General features: G+C 36.2%; 2 protein-coding genes and 1 non-coding gene across 6 annotated transcripts; 1 reads left to right on the top strand and 2 right to left on the bottom strand.

The window, feature by feature from the left end:
• Window positions 1-1,518: 1,518 nt before the first annotated feature.
• On the bottom strand, window positions 1,519-3,078 carry LOC148871174 ((RS)-norcoclaurine 6-O-methyltransferase-like). Its single transcript, XM_088972292.1, has 2 exons — window positions 2,152-3,078; window positions 1,519-1,944 (listed from the first exon to the last, which is right to left on the bottom strand). The coding sequence occupies exons 1-2, from the start codon at window positions 2,902-2,904 to the stop codon at window positions 1,642-1,644; spliced, it is 1,056 nt and encodes a 351-aa protein (XP_088828418.1). The 5' UTR covers window positions 2,905-3,078; the 3' UTR covers window positions 1,519-1,641.
• Window positions 3,079-14,976: 11,898 nt separating this feature from the next.
• Window positions 14,977-15,048, bottom strand: TRNAG-UCC (transfer RNA glycine (anticodon UCC)). The gene has a single exon. It is a non-coding gene; the product is annotated as a tRNA-Gly (tRNA).
• A 2,021-nt stretch (window positions 15,049-17,069) lies between these two features.
• On the top strand, window positions 17,070-22,042 carry LOC148871172 (poly ADP-ribose polymerase 3). Of its 4 annotated transcripts, none has more exons than XM_088973376.1 (19): window positions 17,087-17,249; window positions 17,367-17,444; window positions 17,541-17,845; window positions 17,956-18,139; window positions 18,232-18,345; window positions 18,451-18,508; window positions 18,619-18,688; window positions 18,816-18,990; window positions 19,087-19,220; window positions 19,444-19,681; window positions 19,850-19,977; window positions 20,079-20,155; window positions 20,271-20,431; window positions 20,528-20,737; window positions 20,841-20,943; window positions 21,059-21,141; window positions 21,229-21,372; window positions 21,470-21,649; window positions 21,750-22,042. In XM_088973376.1, the coding sequence occupies exons 2-19, from the start codon at window positions 17,427-17,429 to the stop codon at window positions 21,816-21,818; spliced, it is 2,451 nt and encodes an 816-aa protein (XP_088829502.1). In that variant the 5' UTR covers window positions 17,087-17,249; window positions 17,367-17,426; the 3' UTR covers window positions 21,819-22,042. The 4 variants fall into 4 exon arrangements, with proteins under 4 accessions (XP_088829504.1, XP_088829502.1, XP_088829503.1 ...); XM_088973377.1 differs by having other exon boundaries at window positions 17,150-17,249; window positions 17,372-17,444; XM_088973378.1 differs by lacking the exon at window positions 17,367-17,444 and having other exon boundaries at window positions 17,070-17,249.
• Window positions 22,043-26,102: the final 4,060 nt, after the last annotated feature.

Below are 26,102 nucleotides of genomic sequence, written 5' to 3'. Positions count from 1 at the left end.
CCAAGGGAGAGGTCCTCTCTTGTTGGGCAGTGTATGATCATTATGGGCTGAGAGGTTAAGTGTAAGGCCATTGAGGATAATAGCTGATAGGCTAATCTTGCATCTGCCCACAGTCCCTAGGTGTTACAAGGTGGCTTGGCTCAGGGACCACTTAGGGTAAGTGTTGGGCCCATAGAGCCCATTTGATGGGTTTCAGGGGGTGCACTGTCCATAACAGTGTATTCGGCCAGACCTTGTAACAAAGGCTGGGCTGAACCAATGTGGCTGATGTGTAGATCAATGTTTGGGTCCCACGCCATACAAGGAAGCCCAACTGGGCAGCAGTTTGGAAGGCCTAATGAATACATAACCCTAAATGGGCCTTAAGCCCATTTCGAACTGGGTTAATTTGATTAGTCTTTAAGGGGCAAATTCTGAGATAAGATCAGCTGATAGGATTGGGCCCACACCCTATCCACTCGGAGAGTCCAAGATCTAAATGAGATTTAGATTTGGAAACTTCATAATTAGATTAGGAGCTGGCTGATCTAATATGTAGATAAGATAAGGATTATCCCTTATCTTAAAAGGACTTCTAATCCAGATGTGATTTGGGTTAGCAACTCCTAATGGGATTAGGAGCTGATCCCTTTAAGTCTATAAAAGGAAGAGGGGGCGGCAACCTTTAGACATAACATCCAACAGACACAAGTCTAGTCTTCAGAGCTAAGATCACAGGGAGAGAATTCTGCACCCTGCAAATTCTTTCTAGCCGCCTCCTTCCTGCAGCCGCCGCCTATAGCAATTCGATCTCCATTGCTTGGGAGAAATCAAGATTGGATCTTGATTCCAATCTTTTGCAGAAAAGATTGGTAGGAGTTGTATTCACAAGCCGTCAAGGTGATTCTTGGGAAGAATCAAGTTCTTAGGAAGGACACTGCTGATTCTGCTCCACCTTGCACTGCGTCATCTTCAGTGGGAGCAGTTTTTGGTTTCTACCTTGGGCGTGAACACCTCCATTGAGAGATACTATTTCTTTGTATCAGGTATTATCTCTCTCTCCTCCTTTTGGTTCAGATCTGATTCAGTTTATGGTTCAAGAATGATCATTGAAAATATGATTTTCCAAATAGGGAATTTGATTCCCAGTTGAAGGGAAAGAAAATTTTTGAAATTCGCCCCCTTTATTCTGCAATCTTGGGCATCCATGTAATGGATTTCCTATCCCTTCAGCACGGCACAAGCTCGCATGGCTTGGACCATGAGTCGTGTCGGGCCGACCCCCAAACTTTTCATAGGGAAGGGCGACATGGCCCATAACAGCCAACGGACGAGCACGGCATGGCCCGCACTTTGTACGAACTACCCAAGAACCGTGCTTGGCATAACCCACTTTACACCTCTAACCGTTGGTAAATTAAAACTTAGAATGGTCAATCTCACTTGGGTAGGAGTTGGTAATAGGTAGTGGGAATTGCATAGATTGATTTGATAATAGATAGTCAAGAAATCCATCATTCAGTGTTAGTCACAGATATGTGGAAAAAGGAATAGGTAGTGGGAATTGCATACACTAATATATATGCAACCAAACAAAAGCTAACTATTATTAGTACTGAATAAGAAGAAAGAAAAGTTGCTGGAGCGGGGGAGGGGGGGAGGCTAATAAGGATAGGCCTCAATTACAGAGTACTCAACGTCAGCTACATGTGTAATCTTATATGCAGGGAACCCTGCAGCATTAAAAAGCTTCTTCCATTCTGGCTCAGTCCTCTCTTTTCCTCCAGTGTTGAGCATCATGTCCAAATCCGCGCTTAGTAAAGTTTTTGTTAAGTAGGGATGCTTAGATTCCAAATCTACTACTGCGTCGGCGATGATAACTATTTCACCCTCTCTACGCACTGATTCTTTGCATCTCTTTAGAATTTCAATGCATTGACCATCACCCCAGTAATGGAGGATGCACTGAATCACAGTACAAAAACAAAATATCAGTAGAAATTACAAACAGTGAATGCTGAAAATTATAGAAACTTTAATACTAGTAGGGCTGCAAGGCCAAACACAACCCAATCTGACCAGAAAAAGGGGAAGGAGGGTTTAGTTGGGATGAAGATTGGATTAGGATTAGGCTTGAATAATGTGAAGACATTGAAACAAAAGCTTATTTACCTTCAATAAGATGGCATCGGCACTGTGAATATGTTTGAACATGTCGCCTGAAATCCGGTCGACCTCAGGGTAATCAGGGGAGTCGGCAATGACATGAGGTAGACCATAAATTGTACATTTTAGGTGGGGAAAGCCCTTGGCAATGTCTCCCATGTCAGTTCCAGAGCCTCCACCAACATCCACCAACGACTTAATTCCTTGGAATACATCCTTGAAGTCTTGAATCAAGACTGATGTGAAGAGCCTGGTATCATGAACCATTGATTCATTGAACAACATACTCTTCTCCGGATGATCAGCCATGTATGTCGATATGCTCTTCCCTAACACCTTCTCAAAAGTTGTCTCCTCGCCGTCGCCGGCCAAGCTATCCTTTAGATGGTGCCAGGGTGCTATGAAATCCTTGTCAGTGATCCCAAATATGATTGACGCCAAGCCCTTGTCCTCCCACCATTTTACAAGCAACTTAGCCGGTGGAGCCAGCCCATATCGAGCTTCACCATCTAGGGTTTCCTTGGTGAAGAGCTTCATGTGCACCAAGTAACGCATTAACCTGTGCAAGTGGTCGGTGTTGACCGACTTCAGAGGAATTTGAGGCCCCAGTTCAGAGAGCGTCAAGGGTTCTCCCTGCTTATGGATTATGTCTGCAATACCCAGCTCAATGGCACATCGGAGGACTAAAGTGTCGGCAAAGCCATAAACGAAATTCAAGATTTTAGCCTCGGCTGCTTGAACTTCCTTCTGATTTTCCATTCTCCTATCTCTACTCTATGCCTGGATGCCTCTCTTTCTTTTCTCTCTTTCTTTTCTCTCTCTCTCTCTCTCAGGTGCAAGTGCAAGTAGTCACGGTGTTCCATTTGAATGTTTACAGTTCAGTCTGATAGGAGGTCTCCGATGTAGTAGACTACATCCATTTGCATTCCTCCCTTTTAACCGCCCACGCGCTCATGATGTTGAAGAGCATTCAGTATCTGATTAATAATTTTATTAAGAAGAATTAAGGAATTGGGAATATTAAATTTCTTTTCAAAATTTAGATGATTGATAAAGAAAATTAAATGATACTTGAAGGATATTTGTATGTTTTCAAATCATTTAATGATTCGTTAATGGATTGATTAAAAATTTGAGCATTAATTATCACGTTTTAAAGTTCAGGGATCAAAGTGGTATTAAGCCCAAAGTACAGGGTACTAATCGGGAATTTTTCAAAAAATGAATGGACTGAATAATTGAAAGATGAGATTAGTGAGGAATACACATTGAATGATTACATTACACGTTGAATTTCTTGTAGTAGATCCATAATCTATACTATACTATTAAAAAAAGTACAAATGAGGGTGTCAAACTTTTTTTTGACTAAAATGTCTATATTTGTTTTTTTAGTCTATCTCTAACTATAAAGGTCAAAAATGTAATTATAATTAATGATTTTCACCCCGTTTAATCACCTTTCATTAATTATTATATTTAAGGAATTAACTCACATTCTATCTTATTAAATTCTATATTTAAGTTATTTTTTCACTAATAAATGCTACTAATTAGATCTATATAGGAATGTCAATGGGGCGGGTTTGGGGCAGGGATCATATTCCCCATGCCCGATCTTGATTCTGAAATTAACCCCCATCCCTGTCCCCAATCCTCGTCGAGAATAAAATTCGTCCTCCATCCTCGATCCCCAATGGGGATGGATTCCCCATAGGGACCCGAATCCCCGATTTTTTTTAAATAACAATATTTTTTTGAAAAATAAATAAATAATTTAAATTATAAATAATGTTTTAAATATGTTTTGATATATAGAAATAATATAATATATATTTAATATAAATAACATTTAATATATATATAATAGGGGTCAGAACGGGGCAAGGACCTCAATCCCCATCCTCGATCCGACCCCGATTGGGGATTCCTATTAATCTCCATCCCTGTCCCCGCCCCGCCAAAACAATCCCCATCCCCGACCCAATGGGGTCAGGGAAGTTGAGTCCTTGTCGGGATGTGGAAAAATGCCATCCCTAGATCTATGTCCAATACCTTTAATGTCATAATTAAATAATAAAAATTTATAAAATATAAATATACAAAAATAAAAAATGCATGAATTTTACAAAAAAACATTTAAGCACATGTACAATATCATATATTTATCATATTAAACAAAAAAAATAAGTGTACATAATAGTATTATTTTTACGCACATAGAAATAATATATATATATATATATATATATATATAGAAAAAATTGAACACATCTATAACTCCATATTTTACACTACTATTAAAAATTTGAATAAGATTGTAGAGCTTTCTTTTGACTAAAATACCCATTTTTTGAATTTGATCCCTATTTAATTGTGAGGTTTAAAATGTAGTTTGAACTACAATTTTCACCTCATTCAATTCCATATCTTTAAATCTTAATTTTTTTTGACAAATGAATAAAAAAATACACTAAGATGATAAAAACATTAGAAAAAGAAGACCACCAAGTAGGTAGGCTGTCAATGATACCCAAAACTTTGCAGCCCAAAATGAGGTGCTACATAATCATATTTGAATTTTGCAATTTGCATCTGATTAATAGTGAAAAACAAAAAAATTAAAAAAAATAAAAAGTACATGAATTTTAGAGAAAATTTTGGATACATTATTACTATCATTATCATGATCTAAAATTCCCACGTATAAAGCATGTGCATACTTACTAGTCAAAAAAATATATATTTGTGATTGTTTTAGAAGAAATGAAACAAAAGATACAATAAACCTAGGATGGTTATTGTATGAGGTTTATACAATGCTAGATGTAGAGGCACATAATAGATCGATATGAGCAACATGAGTTGTCCAGTAATAAAATTAATTGTTGTTGATGCCACCTTCTTTGTTCCAACCACAAAAATCGAATTGAATATCTTCATGCATAAGGAGAATAGGTTACCTAGTAGAAAAGTTTTCAAAATCATCACAAACCTCCATTTTTTTTCATTTCTATTGCAATTTCTCAATTATTATATGATGATTTCTTAACTTTCCATATATAGAAATAGAAAGATATAGACTAGAAATGACATCTCTTATGAAATGAGGTAAGGAACCAAGCCACTACAAAGAAGTTCTAGGAGTTACAAAGGAAATTTCAGGCTCATATTGGTCATGGGTTGAGAATGGGAATTGAACTCAATGAAATCTAATCCCCCGTTATTCCTTAGTAACTCAATGGTAGAGTAGTCGTCTATTAACTAACTTGTCATAGGTTCAAATCCTACTTGGAGAGATTTGATTCATTCTAAATTAAAGGATTCAAAATGAAAGGGCTTACTTTGATCATTAGGAGTAGATAACTTGTTCCATATCTTTATTTCTATTGCATTCTATCTTATCATCAATACTTCGGCATACATCTGAGATAATCCATTGTTCCATAGCCCCAGGGAAATTTACCACTAGACAATTAGATAAAAATTATATTCTTAAGAGAATGGGTGATCTAAACTTAGATCCATACCCATTTTCAATCCAAATCACATGACAACTTGATCAATTAATTAATCACATTAAAAATGGGCCTTAGGCCCATTTTATTTAATGGCTCACTAACTTAGGCATTGTAAGGCCACATAGGCTTGACCATTGTATGGCATAAGACCCACAAAGGTCTCACATAATGTTTGCTTAAGGGCAGTGAAACCCAGATTTAATAAGTTTGAGATCACTTTGGACCCAACATTTAAACATAAATGATTCTTAGATTCAACCACCTTATGAAGACCTATGGATGATGGATTTATGTAAAATGAAGTCTATCAGGTAATCAACCCTATAATAGTCTCTTACACCTAACATCTCAGCTCATAATCATCAACACACTAGTGACAAAGAATGTCCTCTTCCTTGATTGCAAAATGTAGTGTACACTCTCTGCTCAGATGGATCATAGGATTAAAACCTTTTGCAAACATTTTTCATAAAATAGTAATATAACATATAAATACATTTTACAAATCAGATTTCATATACGATTGAAATCTACTATCGGCAATTTACATTTTCATCATAGAGAGTGTAAACCCTAATATTCACTTTGCCTGACAAAAGGGCCAATCCTATCACTTTGATTACCCTCTCAGGTAGTCTCCTTAACTATCCCAACATGCCCAGATATTTGACCCTTGATAGATTTCATTGATTGGCATATAAAAAAAGTTCAGTCGAAAAACTTAGTGTAGTATCATAATCAAGTCAGGGTTAAGTGTAACTTTTTAGTTTTTCCCATCTATTTCCAAGGCCTAGAGTATAATTAGAAATTGGTCCAAGTTCAATATTTATTCCAAACACCCATTGACTATGCTTGGAGTCAAATCCTAGTAGTTGAGATAAGTCGCTCTACCAATTTGGTAACACACCAGTATCAACTTTATTAGGATAAACTCCCCAAGTCTATCCAATGGTTGAGAACTTTTTAACCTAATACGAGTCTAATAAGTGTCCAATTTAAGAAATAATTTACAAAAATATACCAATTTGTGTATAAAACAATATTGTGTTTACACTATTCATTCACAAATATTTATGTACATCAATATGATTGAAGTTAAGGGCATACACTATCTAATATACATCTATGCACTATTTCACGATCATGCTTTAAAACAAATAGACCAAAGCAAAACAACCAATAGAAATAAGAACAAAGCATAAAACAGTCCAAAAAATAATTACAAATGTTTTAATAAACACAAGAGTATACATAAACTAGTCATCTTCAATAAACTCCCCCAAGTTGCAATAGCGATGGCATTAAAAGATGCTCAACAAGTTAAAATACATATCACTTTGACGAAGGCTAGGTAAAACTCTATTGGAGGAATACTTGCATCAGGATGGAAATTATATTCCCTAAATAGGTTGTTAATTCGGTATTAATACATTATTTTTAATTACTGATTAATTGATAAATAAGTCACTTTGCTGCTTTTCCAGAACCCAATTTAATTCCAAACCAATGGCCTATATAGAAGGCTAGGATATCAGTTGATTTCAGTTGGAGGATGAATGCATTATTAACAAATGCTTACAGGAAGGAGATTTATTTCCAATCGGAAGTCTAGGGTCATACAATTCCTTTTTACTTCCACCAAATGCCATATGGCATAAAAGGAATGAAATCTCTTATTAACTATCCTATAAACCCTTTCCTGAAAGGTTGACTAGTCACTACTTAACATACGAGAGAGAGAAATTTTGGTTTCTTTTGGGGTGGGCTCGACTAGCTGAAAAGGTGTGAGAAAAATCCGAGAAGAGGTTGAAGTTAGGGGAATCAAAATAAAGGGAGGATAGAGTTGGGACGACCGCCATGTTTTGTTGGGGGAGAAAGTTGAAGCCTTTCACATTGGCCTGTTGATCAGCTCAACTACACTCTTCAGCCAATCTTTGGTGCCACAAGAGAGGCTTGGTTAAGCTTCTGATTCTGAATTACATTCAGAGACAATTAATGTCTTAAGGATGATTGAGGTCAACTGGCTAAGTGGATAGGGGTAAGTATTGTTCAGTTAAAACTAAAAAACCAAACCAAAAATTTTGATTTGAGTTTTTTCAATTTTTGGTTATTTTGATTCGTTTTTTCAGTTTTATAAATTTCAGTTCTGGTTTTAGCTTTTCGATAATATATACTATATTGTATTATGTTATATATTGAAATATATAATTTATTATATATTGTATAATATATATTATATAGATTATATCTATAATATAATATAATATATATTATATTGTATTATATTATAGTGTTGAAATTAATTTGTAACCGAAAATCGAATTAAAAGTTTCAGTTTCGATTTGGCTTTTCATTCAAAATTTTTGGTTTATTCGATTTGATTTTTAACTGAATAAACCATTTTTTCACCCCTACAAGTCGTTGTGCTAAGCCAATGAGAAGGTGAAAGAGTTGGAATAGTCGAATCATGAATCAAGCCAACGAGTTGTATGCTGTAGATTTCAATTCGTCAGTCGTCACTGACCCAACAAACAAAAAAACAAACACCATTTGCATGCACACGTGTAAATAAATTAAAGTGGGTTAGCAGGAGTAAATCAATGGATAGGATTAGGTCCTAGCCAATGGCCTTGTTGTGTAGATGATCAATTAGCAATTTATTAGGATCTAGGTGACCTTTAGACTATGTAAATCAAGAGTGAAGTAAAACGAATGATGGACAATGCAAGAAACAAAAGAAAACGGAATACACACGATTTTTCAGTGAAGAATCATTCAAGAATATGAAGGGATTGGAAAAATCATGGGACACTAGTCCAAATAGAACTTCCACTACTCCACAATAATGGGATTATGTCTCCGATGTTAATCAGAGGACTAGCTTAACAACAAGACAGAATCCTTTTCTTCTTTGTTCAAGAAGACTAACTGAGGGGTTTTGCTTTGCAGGGGTTGGAATGGAATCATCGATTTATTGACTTAGTCCTTGGCAAAAAACCGTTGAATTAGTTAATGATCTATTGATCTGAGTGGTTGAATCGTTAACCCGTTGACCCATTTAATGGTTTTTGTTCTTTTTTTATTTTTATTTTTATTTTTAATTTTTGTTGTCAAAACGGGTCGTTTGTTTGAACTGGACGGTCGAACCGTTGACCTGAAAAACCGGTGGCCAAAACGGTTCAATTTTCAGGTCGTATGAGTCACACGCTTGGATGACATAACATCATGATTTTTAAAACCAACCTGGAGACCAAACCAGTCAGGGATCTGGTTACTGGGTTGGTCTGACCATTCGAACTGAACGGTCGGCCCGTTCCGACAAAAAAGTATAAAAATAAAAAAATGGTCAAAATCGTTCGATACCTAATTACTAACAATATTAATATAATTAGATAATTATAATAATAATATTTAAAATTATATATAATAACTATTATATATTTATCTAACAATATTTATATAATTAATAGAAAATAGGTTGTTCTCACGTGAGAATCTATTCGCATGAGTAGATTTCATTTTTTGCATGGAGAGAGCACCCCAATCCTTATATATATAAGCATGACAGTTCATCTTCCAACATCTCGGGTATTGCATACACAGCAGGGGTGGAGCTAGGGGGACCCAAGGGAGCCATGGCCCCCCTATGATTTAAAAAATCTTCATAGTAATATCATAAGACTGACAAGTAGAATATTCAGTGCGCCTTTTTTTTTTTTTTCTTGTTTGCTTATAAGAATAAAAAATCCAATTCCTTTACACCAATCGCAAGTCAAATTTGAAGCAAAGTTAAACAAATTGAGCCTTATTTTGCTTTTTAGTTGTTTCCTTTTTTTTTTTTTGTTGGAAAAAAAATGTAAGCAGCCTTGCCATTGATTAAGTAATAGAAAACTTTACAGAGTTTCCTGGTAGGTAGATTACTTGTAGCTGCACTTTGCAAGTAACATAAGCTAGTGTATGTACTGCTTTATTTTGTTGTCTATTTAGATGAGCAAAAGAAACATATATGTTATATTAGATAGGAGACTACTGATTTTCAGCCTGTGAAGCCTCTCAATCCAATACTTTGTCTTCGTGTTGGCTTTCAAAAAATCCACCAACTGAAGAGAGTCAGAGCATATATGTAGATTGTTTATGCCTAAACTCGTGGCTGCTTCCCGACCTGCTATTAGGTTACACTTCTGCAGCCATCATAACTGTTAATGGCCCAGCATTGTTTTCCTTGAGATGATTCCCTTTGAGAGACTTTTGAGGATGAAACTTTTTCCTGCATTTCTTGTAATGTTATCATATGAACCATTAGTGAATTGTTGTGTATCATAACTTTGGGCCGGTGTGTTTGTGGCAACGTTTTTAAAACCGAACCGGACAAGAAATCATTCAGGCAGTTCTTGGGTTAAACGGTCTGACTGTTCAAATTGAATGAACAGCCTGTTCTAATAAAAAATTAAAAAAATAAAAATAAAAAAAAGCAAAAAATCATTGGACGGTTTGAACGTCTGGATCAGCGGTTTACTGACCAAATCAATGGCTTTTGGACAATATGATGGTTATGGGGTAAAACAGAACCGGTCAGGTGACCAGTTTCCGGTTTTTCGATTCGATCATCTGGTCCGGTCTGGTTTTGAAAACCATGGTTTGTGGCAGTGGTTACTGGTTGCTCATTGGATGTAAGAGTGCACATCTATAATGTATTTTTAACTTCCAAAGTTGAGACCAGTGAAAGTATATTCCAAAGGACGAAGGATCTGCAACTTTGAAATTTTTGTAAGTCGATTTGAGATTGGTCCACTGCCATTCCTCCCATATCAATAAATTAGTAATTAAGCACATGCATTGCACGTGAGAAATTTTTCTTCATATTAATTAATTGAATTTTAGATATCTCATAGTTAAGATAGAAATTCAAAATTAACAAAAGTAGCAATATGATTAAAAATAAACTTAAATGTTTGTAGCAAATAACAATCATCATCATCATCATCATTATTATTATTATTAAATCTTGTATTCCATTTCTATCATAAATAAAAATAAATTTTATTTTAACAATTATTTTTATTTAATATGATGAATATATAACATTAGAAATGTTCTCAAATGTTTTCAACAAAATTATGTACAATTTGATTTTTGGTGTTCTATCTTTTTTTTTTAATATTTATTATTCAATTATGACATCATGGGTTTCTTTGAAAAGTTGGATCATTAATCCACCATCTAGATAAGAAAATAGTTTTTCTTTTTTATTAGTTTTGAATTAAGGAAAATTATAGTCAGAGCCGGTTGTACATTTAAAATTAGGCTACAAGTTGGTCAAAAAACCAACGAAACTCTAACAATCAACTCTACATTTCAAATTATAAAAACCCCACCATTTCTCTCTCTCTTTCTCACAATCATCTCTCTTTGCTCAATGATATTTATGTTTTGTCAATCAATTTCTCTCATTCTCTCTCTCTACTATTTTTCTCCCTCAATCTCTTTCTTGGTTCATCCCTCATTCTCCCTTAATTTCCATCGTTCTCTCTCAGTTTCTTTCATATTCCCTTTTTCGTTCTTCTTTTTTTATTTTCTTTCACACTTATATGGTATTAATTAGATCATATAAAAGAACATGAGACCAACTTGGTATGGTTCAAAAACATTACATCAATTTGATAAAAATTCACAAGAAACTCCTGGCTATGAAATTTACACCAACTTGATAGAAGTTTATAACTTGATCGTACAAGTGGTTGGTCCCTTTAGTTCTTTTATATAGTTTGATTAATATTGTATAAGTTTGTAAAAAAAAAAGAAGGAATGAGAGAGGGAGTGAGAGAAATACTGAGGGGAAAGACAGAGATTGGGGAAGAATGAGATATTGGTCGAGGGAAGAGTGAGAGAGAGAGAGAGAGAGATTTTGATTTGGTTCCAAACTGAAGATGAGAAAGTGGGAGAGACAGAAGGAGCGGGAAAGAAACTGAAAACCTATTTTCGATATGGGCTTTTTGTTGTGTCGAACATGGATTAAGAGTCTCATGTTGACAGCAACCATATAAGCCTCTAATGACATGGCAGGGGCTTTTATAATTTGAAATGTCGAGCCAATTGTCAGTTTTGTTGGTTTCTAGTAGGGGTGGATTCGAGCCGAGCCGAGCCAAATAGTACCAAGCTCGAGCTTGGATCGAGCCAGAACCTTGAGCTCAAGCTCGGCATGGCTCGAGCTTGATTTTGAGAAAAAAATATTTTATAAAAATAAAAATTATATATATAATTTTTATTTTAAATTTAAAAAATTAAGAATTATAATATTTTTATTATATATATTCAAGATAGCTCGTGAGCCTCACGAGCCAATCTCTAATAAGCTCGAGCTCAATTCGTTTAATAATCGAGCCACTAAATTGGGCTCGAGCTCGGTTGAAACCAAGCCGAGTTGAGCTTTTCAAGAGCCGAGCTCGAGCAGCTCGTGAAAAGCTCGGCTCTTTGCCACCCCTAGTTTCTAGACCAACTTGCAACCTAATTTTAAATGTATGGCTTTGACTATAATTTTTCTTTTAAATTATATATTTCATTTATATTATATAAAATAATTTTTACTTGTCACACTTAATTTTTGTTTGTATATGACATCATTTGACCCAAGCCACTATCCCACCACCCAAAAAAGAAAAATATTTTGATATCTAGGTTGACATTAAATTTTGTATTACATTTCTATCATTGATAAAATTATTTCTTATGTATAATACTTATTTTCGTTCAATATAATGAATGCATAATATTAGAAAAATGTACCCAATATTTTATCTTTTATAATTATATAACATTAGTTATGTTTCCAAATTTTTTCTATCTTTTTTATTTTTGTGATTCTTTGTATTTTCTACTTTTACAAATTTTATTATTTGACTATGACATCATTCCATTTCTAGGTAGATTTTAAATTTGGCATACCATTTTCATCATTAACAAAAATACTTCTTACATTTCAAAATCATTTATTTTAATTTTTTATTATTTAATTATTTAATTATTCATTAACCCATTTAACCCCAAATGGTCGAATTACTTGCCCACCACCAAGAGGGAAGAAAATGGTTTTGTTTTCAAATTACTTTTCAAAATATTTATTTTTATACTATTAAAATTAATATTATGGATTTAATTACAAGAATTTAATGATGTAAAAAATATATCTTAAATATAGGATTTAATGAGAGAGAATAGAAAAAAAAATATTTTTCTTTTCAATTGGTTTAAAATTTTACATTCCATTTCCCTCATTAATAAAAACATTTATTATTTATCATACTTATTATTGTTTAATATGTATGTTAAAAATGTTTCCATTTTTTATTTTATATTTTTTCATTTTATTATTTAATTGTGGCAACATGGATTGACCCATTTGACCCAAAATGGTTTAATTTTTTACCACCACTTAGATGAAAACACTATTTTTTTCTAGGTAGATTTTAAAAGTATTAAGATTTTATGTTATTAGAATTATTAATTTATTAAGTATGGATTTAATTAATAGAACTTAATGATGAGAGGAAACAAAAATGACTTAAGCAAATGATTCAATGAACATGAATGCAAGTTAATAACTTAAATATTGGATTTAATGAGAGGGAATTGAATGCACTGAATATCTTAAAATTACCTCTTTTCAACTCATATAACATCAATAACCTATTATCCTATTTGCCCTCATTTTTTATAAATAAATTTCAATATAGACGAGTAAATTTTGTTCTCAAAATATTCCAGAAATGTTCTTGAGGCCGTTTGTGCTTTTTAAAGTAGTATAGATATAGATTTTCAATGAGGTTTTGGTTTGGGGTGATGTGCAGTATCTTGTTGAGAGTAATGGAGTCGACTAGTGTATGAAACAATTCTACCTTTCAATTTAGCCCAGTCATTAAGTCTGCTACTTTGCGTTTTCTATAATGAGATTGGCCCACTGAAGCAATTTGGGGAATACCATTGGGTATGGAAGGAACCCATGGATCATTCAAAGCCGAAACTGAGGTTCCATTTTGAATTTTCCACATTGAGTTTGGCTATGTTTGGTTTAAAGGAAAAAAGTAGGGAAAGGAAGGGAAAAGTAAGGAAATCTATACAAGGTTTGTAAAGATTTTCCTACCTTTCCCTTCCTTTCCCTACTTTTTTCTTCAAACCAAACAGAAGGTTTAGCAGCAAGCTATGTGCTTGTTTCCACCATAGGGAGCTACTAGAAGGAGCCTTATTTTGTTTTAGAAGAAAAAAATAGAAAATATTGGCAAACATTGCCTCAAAGCTAGTTTTTTTTTTGTATGTGTGTTTATTTCAGTGTTTTCAACCAACTGTTGACCTAGTTAATTGAACCGCTCAAACCATCACTTGATCAAGATTAGTGCTATTCATAAGAATGCCCAACCCGACCAAACTGACCAACCCGGACAGACCCAACCCGAGTCAATCGGGTTTTCATCAGTATCGGTCGGTTTTCTTGTGTGAAAACCGAAACCAACCTGACCCGAACCAAACTAATCTTCTACTAGTTCGTTAGTTCCTAGTTTGAGTAGTTTCCTACTTAACTATACCTAGTCTTCTACTAGAACTAAAAGGCCCATTAGGCAATTACACTTAGAATAGGCAATCTATCATAGTTTCTAACTTTCTATAATCTTTTACACCAAATAGGCAACCCATTAGGCAATTACAATTAGAATTCAATTAGGTGTCATTTTGTACAGGAGCAAAACCGAAATTGACCCAACCCGACTCAAATCGACTAGGTTGGTTTGGCCTATCAGTGGGCCGGTTTCGGTTTCCACCTGGTCGGGTCGGTTGGGAAAACCCCAATAAATCAACCCAACCTGACCCGTGAACACCCCTAATCAAGATTTTGGATCGGATTTGAGTAAAACTCGAAGAAGGTAAAAAACCATATGAGCCAGATGGTTGGACCATTGACTTATTCAACCCAGTAATCAAGTCGTGGGTTGTATATTAACTGTGTATGCAAAATTCAAAAGGTCATAACTTTGCACTTTGATGTCTGATTGAGGTAATTTTTTTTTTTGAGTAATTTTTCGAGATCTATGCGTTTATGGCCCTTGCCCCATTATTTTTTCCAAACAATCCCTTTTTGGCCTAAATTTTCAAATTTTAATATTTTTTATGAATAGAAATTAAAAACCGAACTAAAAACATAAATTAAATATAAAATATTTCACTCATCCAACCTAGTGACTGAGACCCAATGACAAAAACGGTTGGCCTCTTAATCAGTTTTTGAAATACTGATTTTATTCATTAAAAGTTAAAATAAAAATGCGTTTGCCGGGAGTCGAACCCGGGTCTATTGCTTGGAAGGCAATTATCCTAACCGTTGGACTACAAACGCAAGACGTTAGTGGTATATAAATCCATCATTTAGCTGAAAGCAATTAACCAGATCCCGGCTGGAAGCAAAGATAATTGGGCCCATCCTGGGTCGATAAATTAGGAATTGTGTTCAAATATGTTTTGATGGGTCCGAGCCTAGAACCACCTGAGCCCGACAAGACCCAAAAATGCAATGCATACAATAAGGTGCAACTCTGAATATAAAGCCCCGATCCATCATTGGGTGATACACTGTACCATTTCCGCATTTCGTTGATGTCCATCATCATTAATCGACCGGTATTATTGGTTTTAGGAAAATCGATAACCAAAATCAAATCGAAGCCAATCGGTTTGATTAATTGAAGGTTTGATTTATCGGTTTTTTAATTTTATAATATATATTATAAAAATATATATAAATATATAATAAAAAATTATAAATATATAATATTATATTTTAAATAATAAATAATATATTATATATTATAAATATATATTTATATATAATACATATATATTTATTTATAATATATAAAAATATAAATTATATAAATATATATAATATATAGAATGTATATATATCAGTCAGTTCGGTTAGTTGTCAGTTTTCTATATTGGTTAATTGAAACCAAATCAATACTTTTGGTTTTTCTGAAAGCATCGAATCAAAACTCAACCAATTGGTTCAACTAATCGATTTTTCGATTGCGTTTTAGTTGGTTTTCGATCCATTCCATTTTTTGGATTTTTTTTTTTTGTTTTTTACTCACCCCTATCATTAGGCATCATGCCGAATTATGTAGAATTCTACAGTATAAATTGTGTTTCTATATTTTGTATTTTAGGTGAGCATTTGAATATATTTGTTAATCTTCAACAGATTCCATGGATATGATCCTCACTATGATGTTAATGGGTGGGGTCCTTATGGATTTGGGTCAACCAGAACCCGATAAAACCGTTTTCCCCTCATGGTTCACCTGTTAAATCAGCAATATCTATTATGTAAAATATATGTTTTAGGGTAATATAAGTATTTTAGAATGATGATTGACGGGAGAACAGAGTTGAGAAAGATGATTGACGGAAGAATAGAAAGGATGGTACTAGAAGCTACGAGGAATCGGAGAAAAAACATGAAAAAGCAATCGATTTCACTCGTATCTTTCATGCAATAAACTAGGGTTAAGTAATCTGCAACCCAATGGATAATTCAAAATGATAACTCACATAGTTTATTAGTAATCGTTTTGTGTCTGTAAATTTGACATCAATTTACGGTCAGAATTCATCCCCTATACGGTGGACTACAAAATTCTGACATAGACTAATCAATCATTCTCCCCAATAAATTATCATTGGCATTTTTCACTCGAATACGGTTTGATGGCTCTCTCTTTAACCTAAAACACCCTTATTTTAGTGAAAAATAAACAAGTGCATTGCCATGATTATTTATATATTTAATATATTATATATACATATATTGGTGGTTGGGTGAGATGGGGATTTCACTCCCCGCTCGTCCCCAATCCAAAATGATATGCCTACTAATCCCCATCTCTGTCCCGCCCCAATTAGAGCTAGGCCTAAATTTGTTTCTTGGCCTCACGTCAAAACAACGACGACCATCCCAGAATTTTGTTCCACCAATTTTCCTTTCTCGGCACCTTCCTCATCTCTCTCTTCGGTTTCTACACGTGTAACTTAACTCGTGCTATAAAGAAATAGTGATTATTGAAAGAAAAAAATAATAATTTAAACATCAAAGTGTAAACAGCAAGAACTTACAAGTGTTGATTCGCTGAAAGATGCAACCTCCATGTGGACGTCCAGCTCGATGGACAGAACTTGAGACCAGAGACAGCCGCGCTCAATTTTCACGACTAAAAAGTTATAAACTATAAACCGCCCGAGCTATCCATTATCCAAACTGAGAAGGTGGATGGACGCTTGTCGCTTAAAGCTTCAAGCAATCCACTTGTTGTGTTTTTAGAAAGACAGAATCGTTAAATCCCTATAGAAACAGAACTTACGTGTCGCCTGTAAGCCGTAGGAACTGATGTTGTCTTCAGCTACTCCTCCATTACTTATACAACTAAAGCTTGCACCAATTTGTCTTTCCTTATTTGGTTCTGGTTGTTAACGAAAAGAGGAGGTTTGGACGATAGCGTTCTGTGTATTTTCATCTGTGAGAAGGGGATCCGAATGATGAAGGTGAGTGTTTATTTAGATCGATGTTTTCAGTAGCTTTTCTTTGTTTCTCCCCTTAATTTCTTTCATGGGTTCTCTCTGTTTCTTTCATTCTTCGTTTCACTCTTTTTTTTCTGCAAGGAAAGCTCAGAACTGGAACAATGAAAGCTAGATTTCCAAAGTTTTCGTGGGAAATATAGAATGCTTCTCTTTTCTTCGGTTCTTGTTGCTCTTTGTTAATTTTACAGTCTATTGGAGTTTATGTGGTGTTGTGGCCGGTGGCTAAAGTAACGTATGGTTAATGTGTTGCTGAAGGGTCCGGAAACAAGGTCCCAAGCTTATGCGGGTGCTGATGAAGATGAGAAGGTAGGGACGAGGAAGCATAAAACTGTTAAGGCAGAGCACAAAGAGCAGGAATTGGAGCATAAGAACAAGAAGGCAAAGTCTGAGAACTGTGTCAATGGGCATCCAAATGGAAAAAGCACTGCAGATGTCCCTGCCGAGTTTGATGAGTTCTGTAAGGCCACCAAAGAGCAGTTCTCCATCCAGCAAATGAAGGAAATACTGGAAGCTAATGACCAGGACTCTTCGGGGTCTGATGATGCTGTTGTCCATCGATGGTAGTTTAATCGACTCCTTATCTAAGAATAGTTTTAACACGCAACTTGTTTGGTTAAAATTCCGTTCCAGATTAAAAGAAAACGTCTAATTGGAGAATGATTTTTTACAGCCAAGACATGTTATTCTATGGACCGCTAGGCAGATGCCCTGTTTGTAATGGCCACATGGAGTGCACCGGAGGGAACTATTCATGCAGAGGCGCTTACAGCGAATGGTCGACCTGCATCTATAAAACAAGAGACCCAACAAGGAAAGAAGAACCCATCAAATTGCCGGAGGGGATCAAGACCGACGTAGGCACATCTCATTTTCACATTTTTCCTATCATAATACTGCATGAGGTAATTGAGATTACTGATATTTGGAGCTTTGTCTGTCTGTGCAGCTGATTAAGCAGCACCAGAACCCAAGTCATCGCCCTCACAGGACACTAACCCCAGTGGACAAGCCATTCCTCGGAATGATGATCTCTCTCAGCGGTCGTCTTTCTCGAACACATGTGGGTGGTATTTCTGTTACGTTGTTCTTGGAATTGATGGTGATGATAATATTGTTTATATCTGTTCACTGTCAACTTTGGCTGAACATTTGATAACATATGTAGCACTACTGGAGGACAGAGATAGAAAAACATGGAGGGAAGGTAGCTAATACAGTTCCTGGTAATAATCTGTATCAACAAACAGTTGCTCTTGTTCTTATTGCTTGTGATCACCTTTCTTGTTGTTGTTCTTAGTAAAAAATTGCTACTGTCCTTGTTTTGTCTTTGCAGGTGTGGCTTGTTTAGTTGTATCTCCAGCTGAGCGGGACCGTGGTGGTTCATCCAAGCTTGCTGAAGCCATGTGAGTTCATAAACTGACCTTGTTAGTTTGGATTTTTTTAGTGAAGCATAGATTAATTAATTAACCCATACATGTTATCTTCTAGTTACGGTTTGTTAAGTTAGTTTGTCTGCTTATATCCCTGCAGGGAGAGGGGCATACCTGTGGTCAGGGAAGCTTGGTTAACAGATAGCATTAAGAAACAGGAAGCACAGCCACTAGAGGCTTATGACGTTGTGACAGACCTTTCTGTGGATGGCAAAGGAATCCCATGGGACAAGCAAGATCCTAGTGAAGAATCGATTGAATCACTGTCAGCTGAAGTATGTGCCCTTAGTGCAACCTCTCTAGATAATTGAGGCTGTCTTAATTCTTAGTTTATTTGGAAAACCTCTCAATGAACTGTTTGTTTATTGCAGCCTAAGATTTATGGAAAGAGAAGTGTATACAAGGACAGTCTGTTGCTGGACCAAGGTGGTAAAATCTTTGAGAAGGATGGTATCATTTTCAACTGTGCATTCTCCATCTGTGATCAAGGAAGGGGACTGAACCAGTAAGATATCTCTCCAAGTTCTTTTTTTCTCTTCACGTATTGGTTAGTGAAAATGGATCATTTCTTGGTGACAAATTATGGTTTTGCCTAGGATTTTGTGCATCCAATTTGGCCGACAAGATTGATAGGGATTGATGCAGAGCTGATGATAGATTTTAATATTCTATTTATTTTGAATTTCAGTTATCCTCCGCTTACCTTTATCTTTATTTACTTCCTACAGTTACTGTATCATGCAACTGATCATGGTACCAGAAAATCGCCTGCATTTTTATTACAAGAAAGGAAAGGTTGGTGATGATCCCAAAGCAGAGGAAAGACTAAAGGAATGGGACAATGTTGACAATGCTGTGAAAGAGTTTGCTCGGCTCTTTGAGGAACTAACTGGTAATGAGTTTGAGCCATGGGAGAGGGAGAAGAAGTTCCAGAAAAAGCCTCTCAAGTTCTACCCAATTGATATGGTCCGCCCTCTGTACTTTTTCTAATATATGTTGTCAGATTTTGTGCGCCTCTTGCAGTGAAACATTTTGGGGGTCTGAACTGAAATATATGAAGGGGTTCTCTGAAATCATATGTTTTGTAGGCTTTTTTGGTTTTTAGGTGTAACTATACTCTTGGATTTTGAACAGGACGATGGGGTTGATGTGCGTTATGGAGGCCTCGGTCTTCGACAACTTGGAGTTGCAGTAATTCACTGCAAGCTTGAGCCACTGGTGGCAAATTTTATGAAAGTTATATGCAGCCAGGAGATTTACAAGTAGAGTATCAAGTCTTGTTTCTGGCTTTCAAACTTTATTATTTTTGTTTTCCCTTTTACATCCAAAGGGGTCTCTGAAATTAATCTTGCATTTTTAACAGATATGCCATGATGGAGATGGCGTTGGACTCTCCTGATCTACCTATGGGAATGCTCTCTGATCTCCATTTAAAAAGATGTAGGGGAAGGCTGCATGACCACATTCTCTCGTTTATTCTGTTGCACTCACTGTTTTCTCCGATCATTCTATTAAACTTGCAGCTAAGAAATGGGAGGATCGTTTAATTTTTCAGGTGAGGAAACTCTCTTACAGTTCATAGAAACTGTGAAATCAACAGATGAGACGGGACAGAAGGCTCATGCTGTTTGGTCAGATTTCAGCCAGAGATGGTTTACACTCATGCACTCTACCAGGCCCTTTATCTTCAGGGACTGTCAAGATATTGCTGACCATGTAAGTGAAAATTGAAAACCGGTTGCCCATGTACAGAATTTGATACTTCTGGTATATATAGTTAGTAGAAGCTCATGAGTCTATTGGAGATTGCAGGCAGCAGCTGCATTAGAGACTGTCCGGGACATAAATGTGGCCTCACGTCTCATAGGAGACCTAACTGGATCCACCATCGATGACCCCTTGTCTGATCGGTACAAGAAATTGGGCTGTTCAATTCATCCTCTGGAAAAGGACTCTGATGACTACAAGATGATCTTGAACTACCTGGAGAAGACTTACGAACCTGTTAAACTTGGCGACATAGTAAGGCGCATATCTCTCTTTTCATATGACTTCAGATTCAAAGGGAATTCAATTCTGGCCATGTCTTGGAAATCTGACTGTCTAATGGTTTATATACTTGCAGAGTTATGGAGTAACAGTTGAAAACATTTTTGCTGTTGAATCAAGTGCTCTCCCTTCTTATGAAGAAATCAGGAAATTACCAAACAAGGTTCTCTTGTGGTGTGGTAAGATATATATGTTACTATTGTTTTTTGTTTTTAATCTCTGGGTTTAGTAACTGGGGGACTACATTGTCAAGTAACTAAATACCATTAGTTGCTTTCTATTTTTCTTTGATAGGTACTAGAAGTTCTAATTTACTCAGGCACTTGCATAAAGGGTTCTTACCTGCAATATGTTCTCTCCCTGTTCCAGGCTATATGGTTTGTACTAACACAAACTTGTTTACTAAAGTTTTCCTGTATAACTCGTTTCCTATTGATGACAATTGCAATTTTTTTTTTCTTCAGCTTGGCAAGGCAATTATTTGTTCTGATGCCGCAGCAGAAGCTGCTAGGTATGGATTCACGGCTGTTGACAGACCAGAAGGGTTCCTGATCTTAGCCATTGCTTCCTTGGGCAACAAAGTGACCGAGTTAAAGAGCCCACCAGAGGTATACAAGGAAGTTGCAATTCCTTTGCCCCAGATGAGTAAAATTTCCCTGTTAAAGTTAGTAAATGGTCATCTCATCTGGTATTTTGCATACGCAGGACACCAAGACATTGGAAGAGAAGGCAGGTGTGAAGGCTTTAGGAAGGAAGAAACCAGATGAATCGGAGCATACGACATGGAAGGATGACATCAGGGTCCCCTGTGGCAAGTTAATCCCAACAGGGCAAGAGGACAGCCCCCTTGAATTCAACGAGTACGCTGTCTACGATCCAAAACAGGTACAGACACTGATTCAGAGAAATTAAATCAGCCATTTATGTTTATACCAAGAAGGCCAGAAAAGAGAAGAAGGATAATAATTTGGTATTGAGTGTGCAGGTAAGCATAAGGTTCTTGGTGGCTGTCAAATACGAGGAGAAAGACGCCGTTATGGATACCGAAGAATGATCGGAAGATGCAGAAATGGAGATCCCAAGAGAAGGAAAGATAGAGCGTGGAGAAGGGAATGTACATACATATACGTCTTTTTCGTCCTGTTCCTTGTTTCTTGTTTCCTTCTCATAGGTAGGCCTAGGTAGCAGCAAGCAGCAAGCCTGTGTATGATTTTGTAAAGTTTACACGAACTCTGTAACTTTTTGAGACAGGCAAAAGATCTAGCCAGGTTCCTCTCTCGTCTCTTTCTTGAACACTGCGAGGTGCTTTTGATCCATCCCTCTTGTGAGGGACTTCGACCCACTTAGCGCAAAAGCATCAGTGACCATGTAAAAAGTTATCGCAAGAAGGGAACGGTGCGATGAGTTTTGCACGGGAATGCGATATGAAAAAGGTGTATATATATATATGTTTCAACCGTTTTGGATTAAGTGGTCAAGTGGTGTTCCAAATGTGGGTTGCCAGTATGGCTTTCTTGTTTGAGCGATAAGAATGTTGAGATCTACGAGGCATTTGAGTCAATAATTTTGTGGTGGTGGATGTCATTGTACGATATTTTGCCCTGGCTGATGATATTTTGCCTTATAGGTGAATTACTAATACAAATCATTGTCGGGAATGCATTTGTTTGCAATAGGCTCGAAAAGTCATTTGAGGAAGGTAAAAGAATGCATAGAGATATCAATAGGCTCGAACACTAAAGTTATTTGATGAAGGTATGAGAATGTCTTTGTTTGGAAAAGCATATACATATTTGAGGATAGGTAAGAATGGTTAAGTACATTAGTCGGCCAATGAGACAGGGTCCGGAAGTAAAGGAATAGTCGGCCAATGTATGAACTCGAATTGGATGAAAGATAAATGATTGACTGAGCAAACAAATGTATGACAAGTGTCAGAGAGTGTCAAGAGGCATAACCCAATCATTTGTGCCACATGTCAGCAATGACTTCATTGTGAGCAGCCAAAGTAGAGGAACATGGAGCGTCTTCAATAGTGAAGTGATATATTCTATTCAATGCTTCTCTTGTGCCAATCACATTTTTCGACATTGGGTCATAAATCACATAAGTAGTCGGCAAACAAAGGATAGTGCATCGCAATTGATCAATTAACTTCTTAATAGAGATAAGATTGCAATGGAAACCAAATATATTGACAACCTCATGAAGAGTGATATAGGGGGTCAGCATAATATTTGCAAAACCACTCTATTGGGCAAGCGAATGGGCTTGGGTTGGGCCAATAATTTATGATCAATATAGGAATAATTTCAGATTAGAGACCATATTATCTAAAACTCCGCTATCGGGGAGGAGAGTTATTAAGAGCCTTACTAGAGGCATTGGTTGTGACGTTATCCATTGCTATGAGTGTCATAAGTCGATTGTATTGTTCGGGGCTCAATCATTGAATGGGAGATGCTTCAACATTCTGTGTAAGCAAATGCAACTTTTGTTTCTTTTCCATACGCTTGTGCTTTACCCTTGTTCTAGTTCGGTGAATACCATAACAACGGTCTAGCGTATGCCCATGTTGGGAGGTTCTTGGAAGAATTCACAAAGAGTGCTTCTCCGACATCAAGATCTGCATTGATCGGTGTATTAATGATGGTGGGTAAGATGTTTCTCTTCTTGGACAGCTAGAGTGTATGACCTATTAATGTTTGGCAAGGGATCACCAAAGTCCCATGAGAAACCGATGTAGTTTCTCATCTTCTTGCATCAGTTTCTCATCTTCTTGCATGGCTACAAATTGTTTGCCTGTCAGGTACATGAAACACTAGGAGTTCATCCCATAGAGCCTTCAATTTGGTGAAATAAGCTGCTACCGAAAGATTTCTTTGCTGTAATGTTGCAAGGTTATTTTTGAGTTGGTATTCTTGGCACATTCTTCTATGAAAACCTCTCCTAAGATCGTTCCATATTTCACTGGTTATGTCTGTGTAGACACTACTGTCATGGAGTTTATGTGCTAGTGAATTGAAAATCTAAGAAATCACCATTAAATTGCATTTGATATAAAGTGATTCTTGTGGTGATCTTGTATCAGGCTTCAATAGTTAGCCATCAACAATGCAGTACTTGTTCTTGGCTCTCGAGGCGTTTCTCATCGCAAGCTGCCAAGTCAGATAATTGCCTCCATTGAGAGGACAAAACACCAGTCAGAGTTACTGGAAGGAAATAGGGTAAATCATGGTCTAATTCCATCGCAGAAAAAAATAGATGGAAGAAAAAAATACATAAGCCCAAAATGGCTGTGATACCATGTAAAAAGGTTATCACAAGAGGGAACCGTGCGATGAATTTTGTATCGGAGGAGGGGAATGCAATGAGATGAAAAAGGTGTCGAATGAGAATAAAATGTTGTGTACTAATTTATTGTTTTGACACGCATATATATGCATGCTCCAACCGTTTTGGATCAAGTGGGCCCAATGAATTAGCCACGTATTTGTTTCAACTGTGGTTGCCAGCCTGGCTTTCCGGGAATGACCATTAGCGATCTTATAACTGCAGTTTCTTCTTAATTTGCTTTTAGTTTTATGGAGAAATGAAGATCAAAACGGGGGGAGTTATGTGGGTTTGTGAGATTTCAAGAGCTGGAAAGTACAGGTCCGAGAAAGGATTTGCTGGGAAATAATGCTAAACAACTTTCTGCAACTTATCATTCATTAGATTATTGTGTCAAAGTGGGAAAGTGTTCATCAGGAGCGGCCGTTTGGCTTTTGCCTTCTGCCTTCTGCCTTCTGTAGTCTTTTCCCTGGCCTTGCCCAAATCTCCATCTTCTTTCTAGGTCGGTGCATGGTGGTTTGGTGTCTCTCCATTGGTTAGCGTATTGTAGTCGGGAGTGTTTCAGCTGCTCATCAGAGAGGCACACAAAGCCCTCGATGGGGAATGCGAGAAACTCAACTGGCATAGGTCCAATCATCATGAAAATGGGCGGTGGTTTCCTCCAAGTTGAGGCAAACCGAAACAGTGCCGGAGACGTCTGAGATTTGTAGCAGGCAATTGGCAAGGAGTACGCACTCTGTTGCAGTGGAATTGCTATCCCCATAAAAAGGTGGTGGGAGGTTGTTAACCACTTCCAAGTCGATCTCAAAGAGATCACCGTCGACTTTTGTATCCTCTGACCCTTCACCTGTTGGAAGTATGATGCTCCGCCTAATCTGTAGTCTGTGCGCTGCTGAGAGAAGCCATAGCTGATTGGCTGTAATACATTAGGGCATGCACGTATTATATAGGACAAATTTGTGATCAGTATCCTTTACTTTTGGTCTCCAAACTTTAAAATGTGATAATCTTGAATTTTCCCATTTGATTTTTTTTTTGAATTTTAAAATGTAACAATCTACTATTAGAACTTTTATTAGAACTTTTGAAATGTAACAATCTAGTACCTGTTATTAATGGACCAGGACGTGAGTTATGTATATATCATGCCATTGTGCAATTTAAGACTAAATGTAAAAATTTATCTTGGAAATAAAATACACCATTTATCATCTTTTTTGAAAAGATGAAACAAAGCCTAAGCTCTCTATCACAAACTTCAAAACCCTTACGACAGATCCTCAGCTCTCTTTCTGTTACAAACACTTGCAAGACAAGCCTAAGTTAAATAAGGCAAAGTCTTTGCAAGTCTTTACCATGAATAGAAAATTCTAAGTTTTATATAATTATTTTTTATTTTTTTAACTTAACATACTGTAAGCTTTTTTTTTTTTTTTTTTTTGCTTTTCAGATAGTAGTTAAAAGAATACTTTACTCCAGAAATTGCTTTGATTTTGGTCTGAAGATGATGGATTATTACAAAAAATATTGTCACAGAGATGAAAATTTTGAGGATTGGTTCTGATTTTAGCAGATAATTGGTAAAAAAATTAAATGACACTTAAAAGACATTTGTGTCTTTTCATATACCATTTAATGACTAATTAACGGCAAATACTAAATTGTTACCTTTAAGAAATTAAGCATTAAATTGTTAAATTTTAAAGGTCGAGAGCCAAATTATCACTCGAACCAAATTACAGTAGTTACTGATCCGGAATTTTCCCTATAATATATGTACAAGATTAATTGCCCAACATCAACCACCTTGAACAGTTCGAACATGGCGTGGCTGCTTGTCACAACTCACAACAAATCATTCGATTCTGTGGGCTGAATCAGTGTCTATCTCTAGCTTTCTCAGCGTCAACCTCAAAGCAACTGTGGCTTCTTTCCTTTAATACAGACTAATAGATAGCCCAGAATGTCTAGGTTAGTTTCGCCTACTTGTCTAATAAAAGGTTTT

This window comes from Nelumbo lutea, chromosome 2 (genome assembly GCF_056320005.1).
Source record: "Nelumbo lutea isolate HS-2025 chromosome 2, American lotus-T2T, whole genome shotgun sequence".
NCBI classification, from domain to species: domain Eukaryota; kingdom Viridiplantae; phylum Streptophyta; class Magnoliopsida; order Proteales; family Nelumbonaceae; genus Nelumbo; species Nelumbo lutea.
Note: the sequence above shows the minus strand (reverse complement) of the source record. Positions and strands in the feature narration are given on the sequence as shown.

What these genes read in the sequence shown, in the direction of transcription:
- LOC148871174 (XM_088972292.1), bottom strand. Translation starts at nt 2,904, where the DNA reads ATGGAAAATCAGAAGGAAGTTCAAGCAGCCGAGGCTAAAATCTTGAAT. An exon ending in CCGATGCCATCTTATTGAAG is followed by an intron (nt 1,945 to 2,151) that starts GTAAATAAGCTT and finishes ACTGTGATTCAG; the next exon opens with TGCATCCTCCATTACTGGGG.
- LOC148871172 (XM_088973375.1), top strand. Translation starts at nt 17,520, where the DNA reads ATGGTTAATGTGTTGCTGAAGGGTCCGGAAACAAGGTCCCAAGCTTAT. An exon ending in CGGAGGGGATCAAGACCGAC is followed by an intron (nt 18,140 to 18,231) that starts GTAGGCACATCT and finishes CTGTCTGTGCAG; the next exon opens with CTGATTAAGCAGCACCAGAA. An exon ending in TTGAATCACTGTCAGCTGAA is followed by an intron (nt 18,991 to 19,086) that starts GTATGTGCCCTT and finishes TGTTTATTGCAG; the next exon opens with CCTAAGATTTATGGAAAGAG.